The 24,342-nt window shown below is 40.1% G+C and overlaps 1 protein-coding gene across 10 annotated transcripts in view; it reads left to right on the forward strand.

Moving 5' to 3' along the window:
* Window positions 1-1,150: 1,150 nt before the first annotated feature.
* NETO1 (neuropilin and tolloid like 1) overlaps window positions 1,151-24,342 on the forward strand; it is a 130,367-nt gene continuing 107,175 nt past the window's right edge. For 4 of the 10 annotated variants that reach the window (XR_007411637.1, XM_049111840.1, XM_049111827.1 and 1 more), the window contains exons 1-4: window positions 1,178-1,511; window positions 3,486-3,539; window positions 3,773-3,910; window positions 10,494-10,742. Coding sequence is in view for 8 of the 10 variants with exons in the window: in XM_049111840.1 (XP_048967797.1) it covers window positions 1,484-1,511; window positions 3,486-3,539; window positions 3,773-3,910; window positions 10,494-10,742 (469 nt within the window). In the remaining 2 variants the exon portion in view is untranslated. Of the gene's footprint in view, window positions 1,512-3,485; window positions 3,540-3,772; window positions 3,911-10,493; window positions 10,743-24,342 lie in introns of all 10 variants that reach the window. The other 6 variants (XM_049111825.1, XM_035712386.2, XR_003126016.3 and 3 more) reach the window with 5 other exon arrangements.

Raw genomic sequence — 24,342 nt, forward strand, 5'->3', positions numbered from 1 at the left:
TAAATGCCGTGGGGAGGAGGAAGGCGACTTCGCAGAAGCAGTTTGCTGGGGGCGACCTCCGCATCCGGCCAGGCCACTGACCGCGAAACTTTTGCTGCTGCCTTTGCCTGCGGCGCGCCCCGGCCTCGGCTCCAGCCCGAGAGCGCGGCCCACGGCAGAGCCCGCCCCCCGCCGCCCCCCGCCCCCGCCCCCGCCCCCACCGAGCCCCGAGGAGAGGGAAAACCCGCTTCCTCTAGACAGAGCAATCTGTGGGGTACAGATCGACCGCAATCTCCAAGCCTCAAAAAGTGAAAACTGAGCCCCAAAGGGGGTTGTCACGCGATGGCCCCTCCCCCTCGCCCGCCGAGTACCGGGCGTAGGGATCCGGCTGGGGATTTGCCTGCTCCGCTCGGGCCCCCTCAGCCCGCGCCGGCCGAGTGACGGATCCCAGCCTGGTCCTCACCCCCCTCCCCTCCCCTCCCCCCGGGATCCGAGCGCGTGTGATGTCCTTGCAGCCGCCGCCGCCGCCCCATTCCGCCGCGCACCAGCCCCGGGGGCGCCGGCCGCGCCGCGCCGCCCAGGTTCGCCCCGGCCCCGGGCTTCCCGGAGGGTCGCGCAGCCCACGGCTATGACTCAGGCGCCCACCTGGTAACTCTGCCGTCTTCCCGCTCCTCCCTCCTCCCCCCTCCCCCCTCCCCGCCCCCTCGGCCACCCCGGTTCCCCTCCGCCACCCTCACGCCTCCTCCCAGACGCCCACCCACCCGCTCCTCTTTCCGCAAGATCGCAGAGGTGGCGCGGAGCCCGCGAGCCGATGACGGACCCCTTCCCCCTGTCTTCAATGCCTCAGCGGGAGATCCCCAAGGGCTGGCGAGAGGAGGGCTGCTGCCGGACGTCCTCCCGGAGACGCTGCTCCGACCTGCTGCTCGTGGTGTATGAAACTGGGGACTGAGCGCGCCCCAGCCGCCGCCGCCGCCGCCCGCCCCGTCGCTGCCGTCGGACTGGACTGGCCCCCGCCTCGCCGCGCCCGCCGCCCGGCCCCGGCCCCGGCCCCGGCCCCGGCCCCGGCCCCGGCCCGGCCCCGGCGCCCCAGGGCTCGCCCCGCGCCCGCCGCCGCCCGCGCGCCGGCTGCCCGCGCGTCCTCCTGACAGCTGCGGCGGCGGCGATGATGCAAAGGAGGAGGGTGATGCCGCCGGCGGTGCCGATGGTGGCGCCCGGCGCCCGGGTGTGATGCGAGCGTCATGGTGGGGATGCTGGCTTCGCGGCGGTGAGAGAGCGAGCGACGGCGACAGCGACAGCGACAGCGAGCCAGGGGCGGAGGACGCCAGGATTCGGATCTTGCTGCTGTGTGGGCTCGGCTCTCTCCCCCCTCCCTCTCCCCCCTTAATTCGGTTGTGGGTTCGCACATTTACAATCCCCCCGACTCCGTCCTCTCCCCACCACTGCAAGTCTTCCCGTCTCTAAATGGAATTCGTGGAGCGCGGAGCCTCTGGTGTAACGAACAGACATGATCTATGGACGCAGTTTGTTGCACAGTGAGTACCTTTCCCGCCGCGCGGGCCCCGCGCCGTCCCTCCTCCTCCCCCCTCCTCCCGCGTGGCCGAACGCGCAGGGAGCAGCCTCGCCGCCGCCGCCGCCGCCGCCGCCGCCGGGCCGGCGCCTGTAAACTTTCTGGGTTGCCGCGCGGTCGCGGGAGGCGCGGGGGCGGCGCAGGACCGCGTCCTCCGTGCGCCCGACGGCCTGGGGCGGGGGCGAGCACGTGCGGGAGCGGCGGCGAGGGGGCCCGGGCGCGGGCGGCGGGCGCGGGCGGCAGGGGCGGGCGGCAGGGGCGGGCGCGCGGGCTGAGTCCTCCCGCGGGGCCTCCCGAGCGCCGCCGGCCCGGGGTTCACCCCAGGAGGGACTCTCGGGCGCCTGCGGGAGGACGAGCGCCCGCGCCCGCGCCCGCGCCGGGGGCCCCGAGACCTCGGGTGTCGCGCCGCGGGGTGCGTGGGGGCGCGTGCGGCGGGGCGGAAAATGGCCTCGGAAGGCTGCAAAGTAAAAGGCAGCGCGAGGCAACGAGTGCTGGAGATTTCACGTTAAAAAGCTAGGATTCCAGCGTGAGTCCTGTGCCACGCGGCTCAAAGTCCGGCTTTGTGGATGCGCTCGTCGTAGTACGTGTTTCCGCGTGTGATTCCATCAAAACAGGAAAAGCAGAGTAAAGACAGCACCGCGCGTACGTCCTCGTACTGACGGCCGTGTACCTGTGTGCTCGTGTGTGTCTAGAACCATGGCAAGTTAAAATAAGATTTTATTTTATTGATTATTATTATTATTATTATTATTATTATTATTATTATTATTATTTGCCTGTTTAAACCACCGCCACGGCCAGTGTGATCTAAAAGCAGATGAGCAGGCAGGAGTACAGATACGGGAACTGATACACTTTCTCAGACATCGATAGAAAGGCCCGCATTCTTTTCTTGGAAGAATCTGAAAACAAACGCGTAAGCTCCTGCCGAGAGCTTCAGCTTGGGAAATCCTTGTGAATTATACCTTCCCTTTCCCAAATTAATTTTGAGTGGAAATAGGATTACCCACCTAGTGGAATTTAGAGCTTTTAGGGAACCAAACAAATAACAAGGACAGAGTAAGAGAGGAAAAAACTAGTAATTCTGAAGACTAGCTTGTTTTATTACTTTTCTAGTTTCAGGCTCTATAAAAATGTTGAGTGAATCAAGATGTGAAAGTAAAACAGAGAAGTTCCGGTTGCGGGGGGGCTTTGCAGACTTACTCTTGTTGCAGATCATCTCTTTGGTAACTGAAAAACTGGCTCAGTAAAATCCTCAGAGAAATCACCTTTCTTACAGTAAGAGTCTATTTCTGGGTAATACTAAATATTAAGTCGAAGTTAAGGTTAGGAGGAATTAATTTCATAGCTTAGGAAGTGGTTACTTGGTGGTATAGTACCTTTTTGTAAGAAACATTTTTATAATGCTGCTTAATGCCTCCAACCCACATTTATGTTTTTCTCCTGTTCCCCTCCCCCCACCGGCCTTAAAGATTTGCCTAAGTACTTATTTTCTCAGATACAACACCACCTTAGGTCAGTCATGGAGTCCTTCCACATCCTTTGTCCTTACAGCCTTTCAGCTGGTTCACTCTTCCTTCAGAGGCCCTAGCAAAGCCATTCCCCAAGGGCAGTTTAGAAAAAATACGGGTCCTGAAGTCCTACTCTAATGTGACAAGACTAGATTACAGTATTGCCTCTGAAGTCTTGAGGTACACATATGCAGTTTTTGAGTCTCATCCATCCTTAACTTGCATTACTTCCTGGAGGGATTCCGAAATTTTCCTGATTTGTGCATTTCTAACCAGTTTTGGCATATTCTGAGTTAACGTGGAACAGTTAACAGTAATACAATTAATCTGCTTTGATATTATTTGATCCTTATGTTGTTATAGAATGTGATCATTTCAGTGTGTATTGATTGATATGACCTCTTTCTAATTTTTCTTTTCTGTTTCAGTTGTAGCAAGTTTAATCATCTTCCATTTGTCTGGGGCAACCAAGAAAGGAACAGGTGTGTTTCTTTGGGAAAATGCAGTGGAAGACCTCTAATTATTTACCTTTTCCTGTGTTCCCTGTATTCTTAATATTCCAGAATATCTGCACATTTTATAGTGTGTATAACTGATTGATTTTGACTAAGACAACATTTGAAAATTAATTTGCTAATGGATATTATAAGAATGTCCTCTCTATTTTTAGTCCTAGAGAAAACTGGATGATGGCTTCTGTTTTTATTTTTTACAGAAAAGCAAACCACCTCGGAAACTCAGAAGTCAGTGCAGTGTGGAACTTGGACAAAACATGCAGAGGGAGGTATCTTTACCTCTCCCAACTACCCCAGCAAGTACCCCCCTGACCGAGAGTGCATCTACATCATAGAAGGTAAGGGGGATAGAGCCAGGGCTGGGGAGAGCTCCAAGCCAAACCTGGCCACCTCTATGCTTTAGACGGAGAGTATTGCCTACGGACGTTACAAAAATTGGTTTTGGAGACCGTGCAGAGAAATATCTCTTAATGAATCAATAACTGTAAAATTTGGAATCAAGCTAATTATTGAAATTATTAGTAATGGGATATGAATAAGTACATTCTGGCAAATAAAAGCTAATCGATAACAGTTGATTTTGCAGTTGATTTAATTGATTTAGAATTCTAAATTAATGGAATGGATGCAGAGTTGGCATAATGTTACCTAATGTATAACGATTTTAGAAACTAGTATTTTTTGGGTGACAGTAGAAAAACCTATATATTCGTTATTTTTTCCCTTAATAATATCAAGTACAAAAATACATCTTAATGTCAAAAATAAATCTATAGTCATGTTTCCAAACAATCTGAATGATAGCTGCCTTAATTTGTGCTCACAAGTGACATTATCATACTTCAGTGCCAAAGTCAGGATTCCAAATTATGATGCTTCTTTTCATCATTTTCTTTCCTAACTCAAAAGATAAATAGTGCTGAAAAAGAGATTCATTTGCCTTTGAACATTTCCAATTTCCATTACCCTTGCGGACACCACTCGATTAAGTACAGCTTTCTAAAATGAATGATCATTTCATCTAGTGATGAAGATTTCAATATTGTTTAAGTGTTAATACCTAATAGCCCCAAACCTGCAACCCTTCTTCATCCCTCCACCCACTCAGGCAGAGACAGATTGAGCCATCTTAATGAAAAAGACAGTGTATGCTCAGTATTTATACCTAAATGAGGGGCAAGTTCATTTGGTAGATCTTTGAAAGAGAAATGCTCTCTGTTTTACTGATTCCAAGAATTCTTATCTAGAAATGATTCTTTTTCCTTTCTGTGACTTTTAAGTTAAAGATACTACCTCTCTCTTTTTTTGTGCTTGAGGGTGAACTTTTACTAAAGACACCCTGCGCTAAAAGCAGAAGGGAAAAGAAGCTTCTTTCATAAAAGGATAAAACTGAGAAATCTCAGCTCTGGCAGTTTTATTCCTCATGTGATTGATAGAAAAGGAAATTGAAATATGGAAATTCTGGCTTATACTTAGTGGTTCTTTTTACCAAGTTAATATTCCTTATCTATTATATGCATATGTGTGCGCGTGTATTATATATACATATATATATATAAATATATATATATACATATATATATAAAATATATATAACTCTGAAAGAACTTAGCATGTATTAGAACATTTAATCGTAGGAAGTAGGGTTTTTTTGTTGTTCTCATTTTATAGACCGAGAAATAGGCACAGAGAGGTTAAATGTCTTGCTTAAATTCACATAATTTGTGTTTTGAAGCAATGGTATTTTAGAACTTTGAATTATTAAAAAGAATAAAATCAATTAGTTCTCTCATTTAAAGGATTAATTCAGAAGCAAATCTTTGCAAATTAATTGTGCTTTCGTGTTTATAGTTATTTAGAATTAAAAAGCATCACCAGCATTTTATTTTAATATTTATGCACATATTTACATTCTTTCGTAGTTATGTCAAGGCCAAAACTTAAAGTTGTGAAGTCAATAGAATCTCCTGTTACTATTAATCATACGTCTACACTCTTTTTGAAGTACTTCCTACCAGCCACTGTTTTTTTCTTTTTCTTTTTTTTTTATTATTTTATTTATTCATTTGAGAGAGAGAGAGCATGAGAAAGAGCTGAGAGCACAAGTGGGGAGGGAGGATAGAGGCAGAGGGAAAGAGAGAAGCGGACTCTCCAATGAGCAGGATGTCTGACATGGGCTTCCATCCCAGGACCCTGAGACCATGACCTGAGTGAGCCAAAGGCAGATGCCTGACCGACTGAGTCACCCAGGTGCCCCTAGCCACTGTTTCATCCAAACATTTATTTAACAAATATTTATTGAACAACTACTAAGAAACCAGCACTCTTCTAGGTACAGTTTAGAGAGTCTTTAACAAAACAACCATGGAACTTGCCTGGGGAACTTATAATATGGTCTGAGGACCATGCCCCTTTCGTAAACAATCTAAAGGGACCCCAAATCAGCAGTATTTGGAGCAGAGAGGAGAGGAGCCTATCAGGAGGAGGAGATACTTCTGCTTAGTTTTGAAGAACTTCTGAGAGGTAATTCTCTATACAGAATGGCCTGTGCAAAAGTTTGAGATACGGTGTGATCAAGACCCATGTGTAGAAGAGGAACAAATAAGGAGGCTCATGAAGTCGACAGTCTCAGATAAAGGAAAACTTGGTTTTCTATCTACTCCAGCCATGGCAGTTTGAGCTTTGTATGATAGACAGCAGCGTGACATGGAAATAATTTAGGTGGAGAGATAATGTGTTGATATTTTGGACTGAAGCAAGAGATGTAAGCAGAAGCTTTTGTGAAAGACCATGTAAATCACAGAGAAAGCCTGAACTACACAAGTGGCGTTGGCTGTGTGTGGTGTCAAAGGAAGAAGTGAGAGGTCTTTGGGAAACTGAGTCATGAGTGATGGAATGTGGGGAGGAAAGGGAGGAAATCTCAAGACTATTCCAAAGTTTTTGGCTTGATGTATAGTTGGAATTGCTATGCCAGGTAAAGAACATGGGTGGAGAAAAAGGGTTTACAGGAAAAAATAATGAATTCCATTTTGGTGTTTATGGAGATGTCCCGTAAAGAAATAGGATACATGAGTCTTTAGCTGACGGGAGAGCTCTAGGCTAAAAATAGATATTTATAAGTCATAAATATGGATTGTTGTTGAGACTCTTGGTATGAATAAAATGATGCAGAGAGAATAGTTGGAGCACTATGTTTTAAATCTTTCAAAAAATACAGATGCTTGGGTCTGTCCCCAAGAAGTCTGGTTGAATCGGTCTTTGATGGAGCTGTGGGCCTCATATATTATAATAGCTCTCCATTGGAATTCCAGTGGCACCCAGAGCACTGTTCTAGAAGGAGCGGAAAGATGACATAGGATAGGTTTCTGAAAAACAACAGGTAAGGGTTGGGAGCATAAGGAGAAGGGTAGCAGGGACTGTGCAGGACAAACCTACAAGATGGACTGGAGGTCAGGTGAAAGATGACCTAGCATATAGTGCAGGTAACATTTCAGGAGGAAGGGAGTAGTTAAAGTACCAGTTATCACAGCAAAGAGAGATGAGGAAAAAGCAAACACATCTATTGCAGGAAGCCTTTGAGAGGCTGATGGTAACCTTAGGATTTGTGCACTCATTGCCCTCATGGGGGCAGAGGCTGGCTCACAGATGATGGAGTTGTGGGGGGTGGATATTGGTGGACCGAAGGTAGAAAGACAAATTCTCTTTGTCCTTTCTTCTTTCTGGGGGCATATTGTCATGTTTCATTATGAAAAGAGTAGCCTATTCGATAGAAAAAGGTAAATGTAAAATACAAGAAAGGTCTAAGTCATCGGTCAAGTTTCTTGAGGGCAGATAGATTCTGAGGAATGAGGGTGGAGTCCTAGTCCCAGAAATAAAGATCCCTTTCATGGATTTCAGCTTGTCCACAAATAGGAGGCAATATCTGGTACCTCTGTGCACTATTCAGGTGAAAGTACTCAGACGTTCCAGTGTGTCCAAAGACATGTTAGGAGGGGTTAAGACCTCTCAAAAAGGAACCTCAGATTTAGATACAAGATGACTTAGAGAAAATGTAGAAGCGCAAGGCAGCTGTGCATTAGTGATTGGAAAGGGAGGAAAATGTAAGTGTAGGGAGCTAAACTTAGTTTCCAGGGACTCGCATACACTATCATCCCTTTTTTAAAAAAATATTTTTTTTATTTATTCATGAGACACACAGAAAGACTCAGAGACATAGGCAGAGGGAGAAGCAGGCTCCTTGCAGGGACCCTGATGTCGGACTTGATCCCAGGACCCCAGGATCACGACCTGAGCCAGAGGCAGACACTCAACCACTGAGCCAGGCATCCCTATAATCACTTGTTTTTAATTACAACAACTCTATGACATGCTTATTTTTAAAACGTTATTTTACTGCCTTCTAAAATTCAGTTAGTGGAATTTCATGTATGAGTGTGTGTAGCTCAATGTGCTGGACCAAAGAAAGATGGACTGTCCACATTAAGTGTAGGCCTACCCAAAGCCATGATGATAGTAAGTGTTGTGAAGGAATGTTGAGAGGTTTCTTCATCCATGTTGGACAGAAGTTAAGCAACAGTGAAAATAAAGATATACATAAATGAGCTCATGTTTGATGGCCCTGCATTTCTTAATAAGGAAAAATAGATTGATATTATTGCTTAATAGAGATTTAAGTAAATTAGCAAAGGTTGCCCTCATTGCTTTACTATTCCCTAAGCCATACATTATTTACATCTAAAAAAAAAACATTCTTCATTCTGAAATTGTTTATTTTCCTCTAAAACTTATCATACTGGCTTGCCAAAGAGGAGATAACCAACCAGGCACAGTCTATAAGATTGTAATACATATAAACAATCTGCTTAACGCTAATAATAGGTCCACTTTCTTAAGCCTTTGCCTTTTTGTTATGGGACTAATAACCTCAAGGGGAAAAACATGGTTTTCCAAATAATTTCTTAGGATACTTTCCAATTTGCAGATGTTTAAAAAAATCATTGAAACATCATCAAATCTACCATTATGGTAATAGTACATTTGTTGACCTCTGTGAATATACAGTAGTGGTTGGTAAAACCATTCCTGTTTTTTTTTTTCTTTCTTTTCTTTCTTTCTTTCTTTCTTTCTTTCTTTCTTTCTTTCTTTCTTTCTTTCTTTCTTTTTTTTGTAAGAGTAATAAATATCTCTTCTCAATGTCCAAAGAGTCATAAACATTTTTTAGAGATTAAAAATAATTCCTAAAAAAATAATAATAATTCCTAAAATAGTCTTGTCACATTCATTGACCTTTAATCGAATGAGCTCCGATTATTCTATAATTCTCTAAATTTCAAGTCATCATGTATCTCAATTCTCTATAAATTTTTGATATCCATGCATGCAAGGCTTTAATTTTAAAGCAATCAAGGATGATATTCAGTACATATTTAAGAACTGGTGTGGTGTGGATAGCAGTCATTCAGAATGATTACTGACCACATGGGGAGCAGACCCTGCTGTGCCAGTTTGTAACTTGCAAGTTTCTGGAGGGTGTTGGTCCCTGAAGAGGGCCACATGGCCAGGAAGCACTCAAAGGACTCAAGGCAACAGCTGTTTACTAACTAGGATAAATGTGTGCAGATATTTCGACAACTGTTATGGCTATTCTGGGGTATCCTGGCTGAAGATCAGTCTGGAGTGCCAGGATTTTGAGCTTTTTTGGACATGGCAAAGGAAGAATGCAAGGGAACTAGCAAATGCATCCATGTGGAGGTTTCTAGAGCTGCTGGCCAGCCCTATGAGGCTCTTCCTGACTCTTTAGAGAGCTATAAAAAACATTTATGAAGATAAGCTCATTTACTATTCATCCAACAGAGATTTTTTTTTTTGAGAAATCCTCAATGACAAGTACTGTACTAAATGCTGAAATAAGGTGAATAGATTTTGTCTTTAGTGAGCAGATTTAGAGGAGTGGTTCTTTTAAGCAAGATTTTCCTGCATAAAGAGGAGTTAGCAAATTGAAGATAGATACTTCAGAAAGTGGTAAAATACATGAGAGCCTGAAAGAACCTGTTGCCTTAGAAAACACAGTGTGTCTGAAGTGGCCTGAGTTTGGGCTGTGTGTGGAGTGGAGAGACCCTGGAAGTATGAGTTGTAGGATACCCATAAAGCTCCTGCAATGTCAAGTGCATTGATCATTTTCCTGTAGCTGATAGAGAGTTGCTGAATAAGTTGAAACCTGAGGGTAACATGGTAAGATTTGTGTGCTAGAAGAAGTATTCTTAATGCCCTTGGATATGCATTTGGGTCTAACCAAGACGTTTGACTGAGACTATTTGAATGTTTGGATAACTCTCTGCTGAACAATTCCTAAGTGGTTTTTTTTTTTAATATTATTCATGAGAGAGACAGAGAGAAAGGCAGAGATACAGGCAGAGGGAGAAGCAGGCTCCCTGCAGAGAGCCTGATGCAGGACTCAATCCCAGGACCTCGGGATTATGACTTGAGCCAAAGGCAGATGCTCAACCACTGAGCCACCCACCTACCCAAAAGCCACCCATTAAGTGGTTTTTGATCTTAAAACTGGATACTTAAGAAGATATGGGAAAGGTGACAAAAAGACGTCTACTTTCTAAACCTGATGTTAGTGGTCTTTTACAAAAATACTGTGATTTATTAGGAATGTGTTAGACATCGAAATGGTCATTTTATGTCCAAATAATCTTGTGTGCAACATCATGAGTTTTAAGGAGCATCCCTAAGACATTCTTACAGAAATGTTATCCCTTAGAATGCTAAGTGTTAGAAACTTGCTTTGCACTTCCATGCATGTCATGCTCAAAGTTTGATAGAAGATGTACAGATGAAATCTGAAGTAGAATTACAAAAATCAAACTAAAGAGTAAAAAATGGCCTTCTAGATAGAATCTTTCCTTTTTTCAGCTGCCCCAAGACAGTGCATTGAACTTTACTTTGATGAAAAGTACTCTATTGAACCGTCTTGGGAGTGCAAATTTGATCATATTGAAGTTCGAGATGGACCTTTCGGATTTTCTCCAATAATTGGACGTTTTTGTGGACAACAAAATCCACCTGTAATAAAATCCAGTGGAAGATTTCTATGGATTAAATTTTTTGCTGATGGAGAGCTGGAATCTATGGGATTTTCAGCTCGATACAATTTCACACCTGGTAAGTGAGGGTTTGGTTTTTTTCTTATATTTTTTTCTTCCTTAGTTGTCTGTCTTTGTAGTACAAGAACTTTTGTAAGACAACTTCATATTTTTTCAAAGAATTTTCTAGCTCTTTTTAAAATCACATATACAGTACTTTCTCTTTTCGTTTTATAAATTCTGAATGGAAAAGAAAGTTTCCTTAAAATTTAGTCTCCACTAGAGGTGAAGTGTAGTGATTCAGGGGTCGGCATGATCGTCAGGAGCACAGTTAATTAAATGGACTTCCATTATGCTGAAATGTGTAATTTGAGAGGAAGCCTGTAATAAAGAAACTAATTACAGCATACATTGAATCCCTATAAACTTGAAAAGGCAATTGTAGTATTGTAAAATGTATCCATCAAAATAATCTTTGGAGAATTTGAATGAAAAATTCTTTTGTTCTGAAAATTATAATTTTTAAAGCAAATGGTTCTTAGTATAAAGCAGTATAATTCCTTTTTAGAAATGCAAATTCCTAAGAGTTCTGATAAAAGCAAAACTGAGACCCATAGTGGCCAAATACTCATTTACAAGGTCTGCAGAAATTATGTGTCATTATACAATTACGCATTCTATGTCAATTTTCCTTTTAACCTGCTAATATCAAAAAAGAGTCTGTGATGTTGACTGGCTCACTTGATGAGTTGTCATTTATTACAATAAAAATTGGTTATCACATTTTTGAATTGCAACATCAGGCTGAAGCGATTTGAGATTTGATGAAGTCATTTTTTTTAGTGGAAAGATGACTCAACTTACATAAAACGTGTTATTTATATGTAATTGCATATTTTTCCAGGTTGTATAAATTGTTTTACTAAGGTTATAACAGGCAATACATGAAATTGGAATATACGTAAAATTTGTTGAAGTTTCTATTCCATGTTACTGAGGTAGCAGTATAAGAGCAGGGCTCAGATGCTCGGATAAAGCACTGAAATTTTTTAAATAATTAATATAAGATTAAAGATTAATGATTCATTATGATATCATGGTTTATGTTAAGTAAATCATATATTAATGGTACCATATGTGCTAACCTTAAACATTAGGAATGTTTTCATTGTATCACTAAGAGACATTGTGGTCTTAATTATGCTTTGTTAATATTGGATTGTTCACAGAAAGCATGGGTATTTCATATTGGCGATCAAACTAACTTGACGTGTTCTGAAAAGTTGCAAACATTGGGATTCCTTTATTAGTGCTAGAGTTATAAATGGAAATATTTTTTTTTTTCTTAACTGATACTTTCGGGTATAACCAGGACCCAGAGATAGTTCTAGGCTTTTTTATAAATTCTGTTTTCATCCTGGGATTGGAGATCATGGGAATAATGTCTAGGATTTTGTATAAAATTGTAGGGTCAACCCTATCAAATAAGGAATGCGGTTCACATTTCTAGCTTTAACGGGGAGAACATAAGTGTTGGAGCTCAGTCGGCTCTCCCAGGGTTTTAAAAAGCCACTCTGTTCCCTGTGCGATGTTCTCTGGGCCGTGTTCCTTTCGAGCCACTTTATCTGTATATAAAAGGAGACTTTATTGCCATTAACTAGTGAATCAGACAGAAACGTGAGGAAATGATTTCCATGAAATTGAGGATCAGTGATGGAGCCAGGCTTCTGTTTCCACTTAGATAAACTAGAGTAAGTACATGGAGAGGCACACACTTGGCTTATGAAGGGACAGTAGGACCATAAAAGGGAGACTTGTAAAACTTCCATGACTGCAGACATTGACGTTCCGTGGCCCATGGCCATTGCCTGAGTGGCACAATCATCTACAGCTCATTCCAGAAAGAGGCAGTATTGAGGAAGCCAATTAGTTAATGAAAGAGGAAGGGGGGTGAGGATGAAGTCATAATTTAGACAGCATTTAAGGACTAGGGAGTCAGGCAGGCTTCAGTTTAATTTGGGCTTAATTTTGATTTGGTTGTATGCTTCAAGCGGTGGTTTGGGGAAATTGAAAAGGTAGAGTTCCTGAAGTCAGCCTCATGATTTAAGCCATAAAGCACTGCTGAAATCACCAGGGCATCCCTGTGGACCGGGTATTGGAGCGGGAGACCCTGGCCACCTAGGTTACTTCAAGAGCTGGACCCCACTGTGGCTGGTTTTGGAACAGATCTGGCCTCAGTCCTGACTTTCTTATTTCTTGCTTGCTGTAAACTGTGGACATAGTCCTTCATGGTCTGTGCCTCAGTATTTTAATTTATAAAATAGGGATGCTATTGACCACCACATAGGATTAATCGAAGATTGATGGCTTGCCAACCAATGCTTATTTGTGGATTTTTCACTTCCTAGGAGATCTCAACTATTGGTTGCTATTATTTTAATTTATTTGATCATGTGTTCTTTAAGAGCAAAGGGGCCTCGTTAATAGTTTATTGAGAGAATGAGTGTCCCAGAGCTTTTAGATTATAACTGCTCTTCCTCTGATTTGGGGGGCAGATGTGTAAAACTCATACCTGTAAGATGTCACTTTTCCCTGTTAGTTTGTTTAAATGGGTCTAGGCCTCCATGCGAGGGTTGTAATTATTTGTGATGGCAGCCATAAAATATGTCTGAGCAGAAATATCAGTGGGAAGGCCAGGTGATCTTTCTTATGTTTGTGAGCTTACTCCCATCTGGAATCTGGATCTTAGTCTCAGAAACTTGAAGTCAGCTTACTGAGAATATACCCACTTTTAGGAATGAATCACGTCAACCAAGCTAAAAAGCCTGAACATGCATGTAGACATGTACACATTGATACACACACACATACACACGTACACACGTGTAAACCTACATGCATTCTCAATAAGAATTCTTAGAATCACACAGCTCAGTTTTTCTTGTAAGCAAACATACATACATGGATATCAGGTTTATAATAAGATTATGTAGTGAGTGGCAATCCAAATAGTAAAACTTAATTACATAAATGCCTGTTGAGTAGCACCCAGCTAAGGTACATGATGATTCATCTCCATAGCGTGGATCATTTTTTCAAGGGTGCTCTGCATCTCAGACTGCCATGGTATCAATTCTCTGTACAGCCTCTGCTTTCATCCTGTCTGACCGGGACACTAATTTGGGTCAACTCTTGTCTCAAAATTTGTTTCTATTTCTTAATACCTGAGTCTCTTTGACTTTTCTTCCTACACAACGTCAAAAAAAGCCAGCCTTTTCCTTTGAGCTCCTGTGTTCCTAGTAGCCATACTTCTGGACTGGTGGTGGATGGGAGCTAGCTAATTGGAGGTCATCTGTGAATATGCCGGGTAGGAGGGCAGAGCCAGAGAAGATGCCATTGAAGCACTCTTGAAGGGGTAGTTCCTGTTTCTCCGGATACATTGGACTAGTCCTCACTTTTTATTTCATGGATTATGGTTATCTTTGGATACTGTGTCAGTTCCCTGGCCCACGAAGTGCTGATGAGTCACCTAGGGTTATAGTGGAGCATGCATAAGGATTGTGAGGTTGAGCAGCAGTCAGAGAAAAATCAGCTGGGTGTAACCCTGCAATCTGCAGAGACAAAGGACAAGGGTGGGGCCTGGAAGGACTAAGGGACCCTGAGCCCTCATGGGAGGCTCCAGGGTGATGTCTGTAAGGGAACCTCTTCCTGTTTCCTGTGTAAACAGACTTGTGTTGCTGGGTCTCCTCACCAATGCACTTCCAATTCTGAGAAGAGGAATGAGTTAGAATCCCTGAAAATGGTAAAAATTACATGATGGAAAATTTGGGAGCCTACACATAATTTAATGAGAAGAGGTATAAAAATACTCATTGTGATAAAATTATATTGTTTTCTCATCTTCATAAGACAATTTTCTTTATCTTAAAGAAAGATTTAAATCAAGTGTATTGCAGAAAGATGAATAATGATTAGCCTAGCTAGGTAGGGGGTAGAGGAGAATAAGGATGAGTTGAAGGGATATAGATGGAGATGGTGAAGATTTATTAGCATTTATTAATAATGCTTTCATATTTTTAAAGGATGCTACATTTTTGGTACTACTTATGTAAATATCAAAGAAGAGAAATACTATAGTCGATAATCTTTAGATGAATTTTTGGAGCAGAGGGATACCATTCATCCATTTTTTTTTAACTCAAATTGAGAATGCTTTTCAAGTAGAAAAGGATTCTCCCTTCCAGCCAGCTGCCTACATACCTCAATTTTCTTTACCACTGGAAAATATAAATGAAGGAGAAAACGTGTAACATCTGGTGTATCCCCCAGTCCAGTAGCGTTACGAGAAGCTTTATTCAATATTAAGGAAGAAAAACATCTAGGATGCTCTACTCTTGGGGAAATTAATCTTTTCAATCTCTTTATGAACAAGTATCTTTTGTTAGCCTTGTACTTTTCATCTTAGCAGAGACATTTTCTGCTAATCATAGATATATAACGTAATGTTTATGAACTCTCCCTCTTTTGATGATTTTTTTTTTCTGAACGAGTTTTGTGAAACAATGTGTTATATACCCTATTGGAGAAATTTAACTCAAGGATTTTGCCTCAACATACCAAACAGGTGAGGTATTAATGTGCAAGTGAGTGGAGTTGTTAAATATATTGAGATTATTAGAATACTTTGTACTTAAACAGCACCTTTCATCTGAGAGCTGAAAGTGCTTTAGGAACATTCTGCCCAATTCCTAGTTTCCTGTTAGACTCCAAGCTGATTGACATCAAAGGCAGTGGAAGGGATATACTGCAGTGATTGAAATTGAGTGTTCTAAAAAGATTTCTATGCATATTAAATGAAATATATTATTTAGGTAAAATATCATCATGGACTCGATGCTATTTTAATTATCTAGCATAGTGCTTTTCTTCTTTGCCTCTGAAATGTGAAAGTATGTGCGAGTATCAACCATATTGAAAGCTCTTACATTTTCGCTTCTACATAATCAGAGTTGTGATATATGCTCTGGTGAGAGAGGGGAAAGAATGCATACATGTATCTATATCATTTTTTTTCAACAACTGAATTTTAATTTGAACTTTGCTCTAAAAGATGAAAGAATAAAAGGTTTTAAAGGCTGAAGTTGGAGGAAGGACTTTGTCTAATTACTTGTTTTTTCACATAGAAATAAAAGATTAAGTACATTGAGACAGATGGCATTGTGTCGTCTTTCTATTATCTTTACGCTGTATATCCAAATAGTCTAACTTCAGCCCAGCAAAAGCTGTCAAAAAGAAAATGTGTGATACAAAATCACGTTTCCTCTTCTTTTTTTTTTTTACTGAGGTACAATTGACATGTAATATTGCATTAATTTCAGATGTATAACAATAATTTGATATTTGTGTACATTGGGAAATGCTTACAAGAAGTCTTGTTTCTCCATCACCACATAAGGTTTTACATGCAATACATTATTATTGGCTGTGGTCACCGTGCCATACATTACATCCCCACGACTCATCTGTTTATGACTTGGAGATTGTACCTCTTGATCTGCTTCTCCAGTTTCACCAACCCTCCAAATTCCCTCCCATCTGGCAACCACTAACCCGTTCTTTGCATCTCTGAGTTGAGTTTTGTTTTGTTTGTACATTTGGTTTGTTCTTTGGATTCCATACGTAAGTAAACTCATACAGTATTTGACTTTCTAAGTCTGATTTACTTCAAATAGTGGTGTAGTGCCTTTAGGGTTCGTCATTGTTGTCGCAGATGGTAAGATTTCATTCTTTATATGGCTGAGTAGTATTCCAGTGTGTGTGTGTGTCTATCAGGGAATTCATTGTCTTTGTACGTATGTGTATATATTATCTTCTTTAACCGCTCATTCGTTGATGGACATTTGAGTTGTTTCCACATCTTGCCTGTTGTAAGCAAGGCTGCAATGAACATAGAGTTCATTGTGTATGTTTTTCAATTAGTGCGTTTGTTTTCTTTGAATAAATACCCAGAGGTGGAATTGCTGGATCATATGATAGCTGTATTTTTAGTTTTTTAAGAAACCTCCATATTGTTTTCCACAGTGGCTGCACCAAGTTATAGTGCACCAATAGTGCACAAGGGGTCCCTTTTCTTTTTTTTAAGGGGTCCCTTTTCGATGCGTTCTTGCCAACAGTTGTTATTTCTTGTCTTTTTGACAAGATCTATTCTTGGAGATATGAGATGATGTCTTACTGTGGTTTTGATTTGCATTTACCTCTGACGATGGGACGTTGAACATCTTTTCATGTGCCTGTTGGTCATTAGTATGTCTTCTTTGGAAAAAATGTCTATTCAGATCCTCTGCCGTTTAAAAAATTAGGTTGTTTTTTGTTATTGAGTTGTATGATTTCTTTAAATATTTGGGTTATATCAGAAATATATCATCAGAAATGTGATTTGAAAATGTCTTCTCCCATTCCATAGCTTGCCTTTTTGTTTTGTTGATGGTTTGTTTTACTGTGCAGAAGCTTTTTAGTGTGATATAATTCCATTTGTTTATTTTTCCATGTGTTACCATTACCTTTAGAGTCAGAGCCAAAAAAGTATTGCCAAGAATGATGTCAAGGGGCTTACTACCTATGTTTTATTCTAGGAAGTTGTGTGATTTCTGGTCATATATTCAAATCTTTAATCCATTTTGAATTAATTTTTGTGTCTAGTGTAAGATAGTGGGCCAGTTGCATTCTTTTCTGTGTGACTCTCCAGTTTTCCCAACACCATTTATTGAAGACACTGCCTTTTCCCCATTGTATGTTCTTGCCTCTGCTATAAATTAATTGACTGTATATGTGTGAGTTTATTTCTGGGCTCTCTGTTCTTCTCTTAATCTCTGTGTCTGTTTTTATGCCAATACTATGCTGTTTTGATTACTCTTTCTTTGTAATGTAGTCTGAAATTAAGCACAGCAATGCCTTAATCATTGTTCTTATTCTTAATATTGCTTTGGATATTTGGGACCTTTTGCGGTTCATACAGATTTTTGGATTATTTGTTTTATTTCTCTGAAAAATGCCAATGAGATTTTGGTATGGAATGCATTGAGTCTATAGGTTACCTTGGATATTATGGATATTTTAACAATATAAATTATTCCAATCCATGAGCACAGAATATCTTTACATTTATTTGTATCTTCTTCAATTTCTTTCATCAATGTCTTGTAGTTTTCAGTGTACAGGACTTTCACCTCCTTGGATGAATTAATTCCTAGGGTTTTTATTGAAGCAATTGTAAATGAGGTTGTTTTCTTAATTTAAGAATTTTCTTGATCCTTAACTATCCTAATTGATAGTTTTTTTTGTTAGTATATAAAAAGACAACAGAATTTTGTTATTGATTTGGATTCATTTAATAGTTCTAACAGTTTTTTTGTGGAGTCTTTAGCATTTTCTGTATGTAGAATTACGTTGTCCTCCAGTAGTGACAGTTTCACTTCTTCCTTTCTAATTTGGATGCCTTTTATTTCTTTTTCTTGATCCGGCTAAGACTTCCAACATTATGTTGAATAAAAATGGCAAGAGTGGGCATTCTTGTCTTGTTCCTAATCTTAGAGGAAAAGCTTTTGGCTTTCACCATTAAGTATGATGTTAGCTGTGGGTTTGTTATAGATGTCCTTTATTATGTTGATTTACATTCCCTCTATACCTGCTTTGTTGAGTTTTTATCGTGAGTGTTGAGTTTTGTCAAATGCTTTTTCTGCATCTATATTTGAGTTGATCATGTAATTTTTATCCTTCATTTTGTTAATGTGGTATATTCTGTGAATAAATTTGTCGACATTGAACTATCCTTACATACCTTGAATAAATCCCAGTTGATCCTGGTGTATGTATATTAATCATTTTTACTGAATTCAGTTCGCTAATATTTTGTTGAGGATTTTTGCCTCTCTGTTCATCAAGGGTAATGGCCTTTTCTTTCCTTTTCTTTTCCTTTCTTTTCCTTTCTTTTCTTTTCTTTTCTTTCTTTCTTTCTTTCTTTCTTTCTTTCTTTCTTTCTTTCTCTCTCTCTCTCTTTCTTTCTTTCTTTTCTCTCGTTTTGTGATGTTCTTGTCTGATTTTGGTTTCAGGGTAATGCTGACCCCATAAAATGGGTTTGTAAGTATTTCCTCCTTTTCAATTTTTTCGACAAGTTTTAGAATGATAACTATTAAAATTTTCTTTGAATGTTTGGTAGAATTCACTGTGAAGCCATCTGATCTTGTATTTTTCTTTTTGAGACGGTTTTGATTATTTATTCTATCTCCCTGCTAGCAAATGGTCTATACAGATTTTCTACTTCATGATTCAGTCTTGGAAGACTGTATGTTTCTAGGAATTTATCCATTTCTTCTAGGTCATCCAATTTGTTGGTGTATGATTGTTCATGGTAGCTTCTTATGATCTTTTGTATTCCTTTGGTCACTTGTAACCTCTCTTTCATTTCACATTTTATTTATTTAAGTCCTCACTCCTTTTCCTTTGTGGGTGTAGCTATAAGTTTATCAGTTTTGTTTATCTTTTCAAAAAAAAAAACCCAGCTCTTTGAAGCCATTTACCTTTCTTCTTGTCTTTTTAGTCTTTATTTCATTCTTTTCACTCTGATTTTATTGTTTCTTGCAGTCTACTAACTTTGGGCTTTATTTGTTTCTCTTTTCCTAGTTCCATGGGTGTAAAGTTAGATTATTTATTTGAGTTTTTCTCTTGTTTCTTGAGATAGGCCTGTGAGCTCTTAGAACTACTTTTGCTGCATCCCGTTGATTTTGGTATGTTGTATTTTCACTTGTCTCAAGGTATTTTTAATTTCTTTTTTAATGTATTCATTGATTAATTAGTTGGTCAGCAGAATGTTGTTTAATCACCACATATTTGTGATTTTCCCAGTTTCCTTTTTTGTCATTGATTTTCAGTTTCACACATTTTTGGTCAGAAAAGATGCTTGACATGTTTTTAATCTTCTTAAATTTATTGAGACTAGTTTTGTAGTTCCTCTCTCTTTTTTCTCTTGCTTTCTTCAGTTGTAGTTTGATGTCTTTCTTTGGTGTTATGTTTAGATTCCACTCTTAGTATCTTTTGTGTATCTACAGGTTTTTGCTTTGTAGGTACCATGAAGCTTATCAGTTCACATATACTAGTCTATTATAAGTTGATAAAAAATATTTTTATAAAGATTTTACTTATGTACTTTAGAGTGAGAGTGTGAGCAGAGAGGAGCAGAGGAGGAGGGGGATGGAGATAATCTCCTGCAGACTCCCTGCTGAGCACAGAGCCCTGTGTGGGATTTGATCCCACAACCCTGAGATGGTGATCTGAGCCAAAATCAAGAGTCGGTTATTTAACCAACTGAGCCATTCAGGCATCCGGCAAGTTAAGTTTGAATGCATTCTAAAACTGTATGTATATACCTTTCATTATGTTTTATGTTTTTGATGTCCGCTTTTACACCTTTTTATTTTGTGTATCCCTTAACTAATTGTTTTAGTTATGGTTATTTTTATTTTTGCTACTTTTGTCTTTTAACCTTCATGCTAGCTTTTATAAATAGTTAATCCACTGTCTTTATTATGTATTTCCTTTTACCAATGAGATTTTTACTTTCATATGCTTTCTTGCTACCAATCAATGCTATTTCTTTTCAGCTTAGAGTAGTTCTCATGATGTATAGCTCATACATCATACTTAATGGTGAAAAGCCAAAAGCTTTACCTCTAAGATTAGGAACAAGACAAGAATGCCCACTCTTGCCATTTCTTATAAGGCCAATTTAATGGTGGTGAACTCTTTTAGTTTTTAAGAAAAACTTAACTCTCCTTCAATTAAGAATGATAACCTTGCTGGATGGAATATTCATCGTTAAAAACATTTTTTGCTTTCAATACTTTGAAAACATCATGACACTGTCGTCTGGTCTTCAGAGTTTCTGCTGAAAAATCTGCTGGTGGTTTCCTGGACATTCTCTTTTTTTCTTTTTCTTTTTTTTTTTTTTTTTTTTAAGATTTTATTTATTTATTCATGAGCGACACAGAGAGAGAGAGAGAGAGGCAGAGACACAGGCAGAGGGAGAAGCAGGCTCCATGCAGGGAGCCCAACGTGGGACTCGATCCCGGGTTTCCAAGATCATGCCCTGGGCTGCAGGCTGCGCCAAACTGCTGTGCCACTGGGGCTGCCCTGGACTTTCTCTTATATGTAACAATTTTTTTCTTTTTTTTTTTAAGATTTTATTTATTTATTTGAGAGAGAACGATCACGAGCAGGGGGAAGGGTAGAGGGAGAAGCAGACTCCCAGCTGAGCAGGAAATCCGATGCAGGACTCGATCCCAAAACCCTGGGATCATAACCTAAGCTGAAGACAGGCACTTAACTGACTGAGCCACCCAGGTGGCCAAAAGTTGTTTTTTTCTTGCTGCTTTTAAGATTCTTTCTTATCTTTAACTCTTGGCATTTAACTATAATGTGTTATGCTGTAGGTCTGTTTGGGATTATCTTATTTGGAATTCTCTAGGATTCCTGGGCGTGGATGTTTGTTTCTTACAACCCTTTGCGTCTCTGTATGTAAGCCCCATTGGTTTTTAAAGCCAAAATTTTTTTAAAGATTTTATTTATTTATTCATGAGAGGCATAAAGAGAAGGAGAAGGGCAGAGACATAGGCAGTGGGAAAAGCAGGCTCCCCACAAGGAGCTCAATGTGGGACTCTATCCCAGACTGTGGGATCACACCCTGAGCCAAAGGCAGATGCTCAACCACTGAGCCACCCAGGCATCCCAACCCAAAATTTTTGAAGACTCATCACTCCAGTGCAGGTCTCATGAGTTAGAATGCCTGATGTAGGGCTCAGACTTCTTGTTCCTCAGTAATATATTCTGTATGTGTGAGATTCTTCCCACTTCACCTGCTTGGCAAAATCGTGTCTCTGCTTCTTCTCACCTCTTAATATCCTTTGTTGTAGAGGAGCTATTTGGATAGTTTTCTGGTCTTTTTCAGAGAAGATTGTTCTATATCTAACGGTGGAATTGATGTATCCATGGGGTAGTTGAGTTCAGGGTCTTCATATGCTACCATCTTGAACCCCCTCTCACATTTCTTTTGGGGGCTTAGTTTTTAAGAAATAAAATAAAAAATTTGAGAGTCATAGCAGGAACAAAATTATGAGTGTGTAATGGACACTGACATATTCATGTGAGGGCAGTTTTGTATATTCCTTACTTTCATCCACCCAGCCTGTGACTTAGTTCATCTGATCTATACAATACAGGACTTAGGGGGAGGGATGAGGAATAGAGAGACAAAATGCTATTTGGTCTTGGTGGGTGTTCAGGAGAGAAGTTGAGAGTGGGAGAGAGGATTTCCAGGATTAGCTGCCATCTGTGCAGAGAATACTGAAGGCAGTAACAAAGGAGAAGGAAGATTTTTAAGAAGTTTCCTGTACAGAAAGAATGCCTTCTTCAACTTGTTTCCTGGAGAGGCAGAGAAAAGTGTTTTTAGTTGTTTATATTTATTTAGTGGTTAATTGCTGGCACATGAGATTGATTACAGTACATTTGGGACTCGACCACATGGAGACTCAGGCATATTTCTGTTGTAGATGTGTATTTTCTTTAGATCTGAAAGAGAGCTTGGAGTTCACCTCATTCAGCCTTTTCATTTTAAAGATGAAGATACCAAAGGTCTAGATAAAATCTGCTGCCCAGGTTTATGACTCTGTGTAGAAGTTAAGTTACTGCTTGTTTATGTGTTATATAACAATTGTGCTGATACACCTTCAAAGCTTAGAGGTATGACTTTAATTACATCACACATTGCAAGCACTTTTAGTACAGTTATATTAAGAAGTTTAATTAAGGGGGCAATACTGTATCACATTTTACCATTAGCTGGCATATGAATTTAAAAATTAATCTTTTTCATGTTGTCTGAAATGTCTTTCCATTCAAAATGACCAAAGAGGTAATGATGTGGCTCCTCTCCCTCTAGTGTGTTATAAAACTCTGCCCTTTCAACCCATCGGAGCCTGAGGTGTGTGATTCATTTCCTGTTCTCAAATATCTGCTGTGATTGACATGGTCAGCTGTGTGTAAAATGTTCTTGTGACTCGAAACCTGAGGCTCATATGTGAAATACTCAAGGGAAATCTTCCATTTCTGTCTCCTGGGTCTCCCACAATTATTCCTCCTTCCTTGCACATGTCTCTGGCTTTTTCTTGTGATGCCAGTTGCTTCTGATCACCAGCACCATACTCCAGAGTTGCTATGCACGGTTGTGTACCTCAAGGACACTCAGCTGAAGGAGAAGGAAGGGCTGATCCCATTTACATTCAGATGCCCTGGGGCAGAGCTGTATCCTGAAGTCAATAGTGCTTACTAATTTGCACAAAGGTGTCTTATGGAGGAGCTGAGGGTATGCCTTTATCAATCACAATAACATCAACTCTGTACCCAGTCACACAGTAGTCCCAGCATCAAAGGGCCAGCTTCTACCCTTCACTTAGATAGTCTTAAAGAGAAATTATAGCATTTAAGCAAGAGGAACATATAAAAAACAAACCAAAAGAAAAAAATAATGCATATGTTCTATCTTCATTGTCATGTTTTTTTTTTTTTTCTGGGTATCTGGAGTCATCAAGCTTCTTGGTAAAATAATCTAGAAGGTTCTCCTGTTTAACTTACCATTGCATCCTCAAGAAGTATACATTTCATATTATAAACATTTGCTGTATTTTGCCTCAGAAAATATTACCTAATTTTAAAAAATATTATCTTTCATAGCAATTTGCATATTGTTTGAGGCCTATTGTTGTTTCATTTCTATGCAAAAAAATCAAGAAATTATCAGGAAAGCAACCCATAGTGTTTTTTCTTGACCAAAAGTGTTTCCCTGTTTTAGAATTTGTATGCCATTATAGCTACTTAAGTATAGTTCATACAACTATTCTTAAAGTGAATGCACAGAATAGCAATTTCCACTAGGCGGTATTTGCCACTACATTTATTCAACAAATGTACTGTAGAAATGCAGTATATACAAGATAATAGGGATCCCTGGGTGGCGCAGCGGTTTGGCGCCTGCCTTTGGCCCAGGGCGCGATCCTAAAGACCTGGGATCGAATTCCACGTCGGGATCCCGGTGCATGGAGCCTGCTTCTCCCTCTGCCTGCCTCTGCCTCTCTCTCTCTCTGTGTGACTATCATAAATAAATAAAAATTTATAAAAAAAAAAAACAAGATATATGTACTATATATAAACATTGTACACGATTCTGTCCTCCATACGATGAGTTTATATTTTATAAGATAGTGAAAATCAGATAGACTGTAGTAAACAGAGTAATTCCTCTCCACCCTCCCCCCACCAAAACATGGTTATGACCTAATCTCTGGAATCTGTGAATATATTTCATTGCATGGTGATGGGAATTAAGATAATAGATTGTATCAAGGATGCTAATCAGATTACTTTAATGCAAGGACATTAATTTGGATCAACGGGGAGGGCCCACTGTAATCACAAAAGATCATCAGTGTGAAAGAAGGAGGCTGAAGAGTCAGTGTCAGTATGATGTAAGAAAGAATCCAATGCCTCTTCTGTCCTTAAAGATGGGAGAAAGGACCATGAACCAAGGAATGTGGGGAGCCCCTAGAAACTGGAAAATGCAAAGTGGATTTTTC

The sequence above is a fragment of the Canis lupus genome, chromosome 1, assembly GCF_003254725.2.
Source record: "Canis lupus dingo isolate Sandy chromosome 1, ASM325472v2, whole genome shotgun sequence".
NCBI lineage: Eukaryota > Metazoa > Chordata > Mammalia > Carnivora > Canidae > Canis > Canis lupus.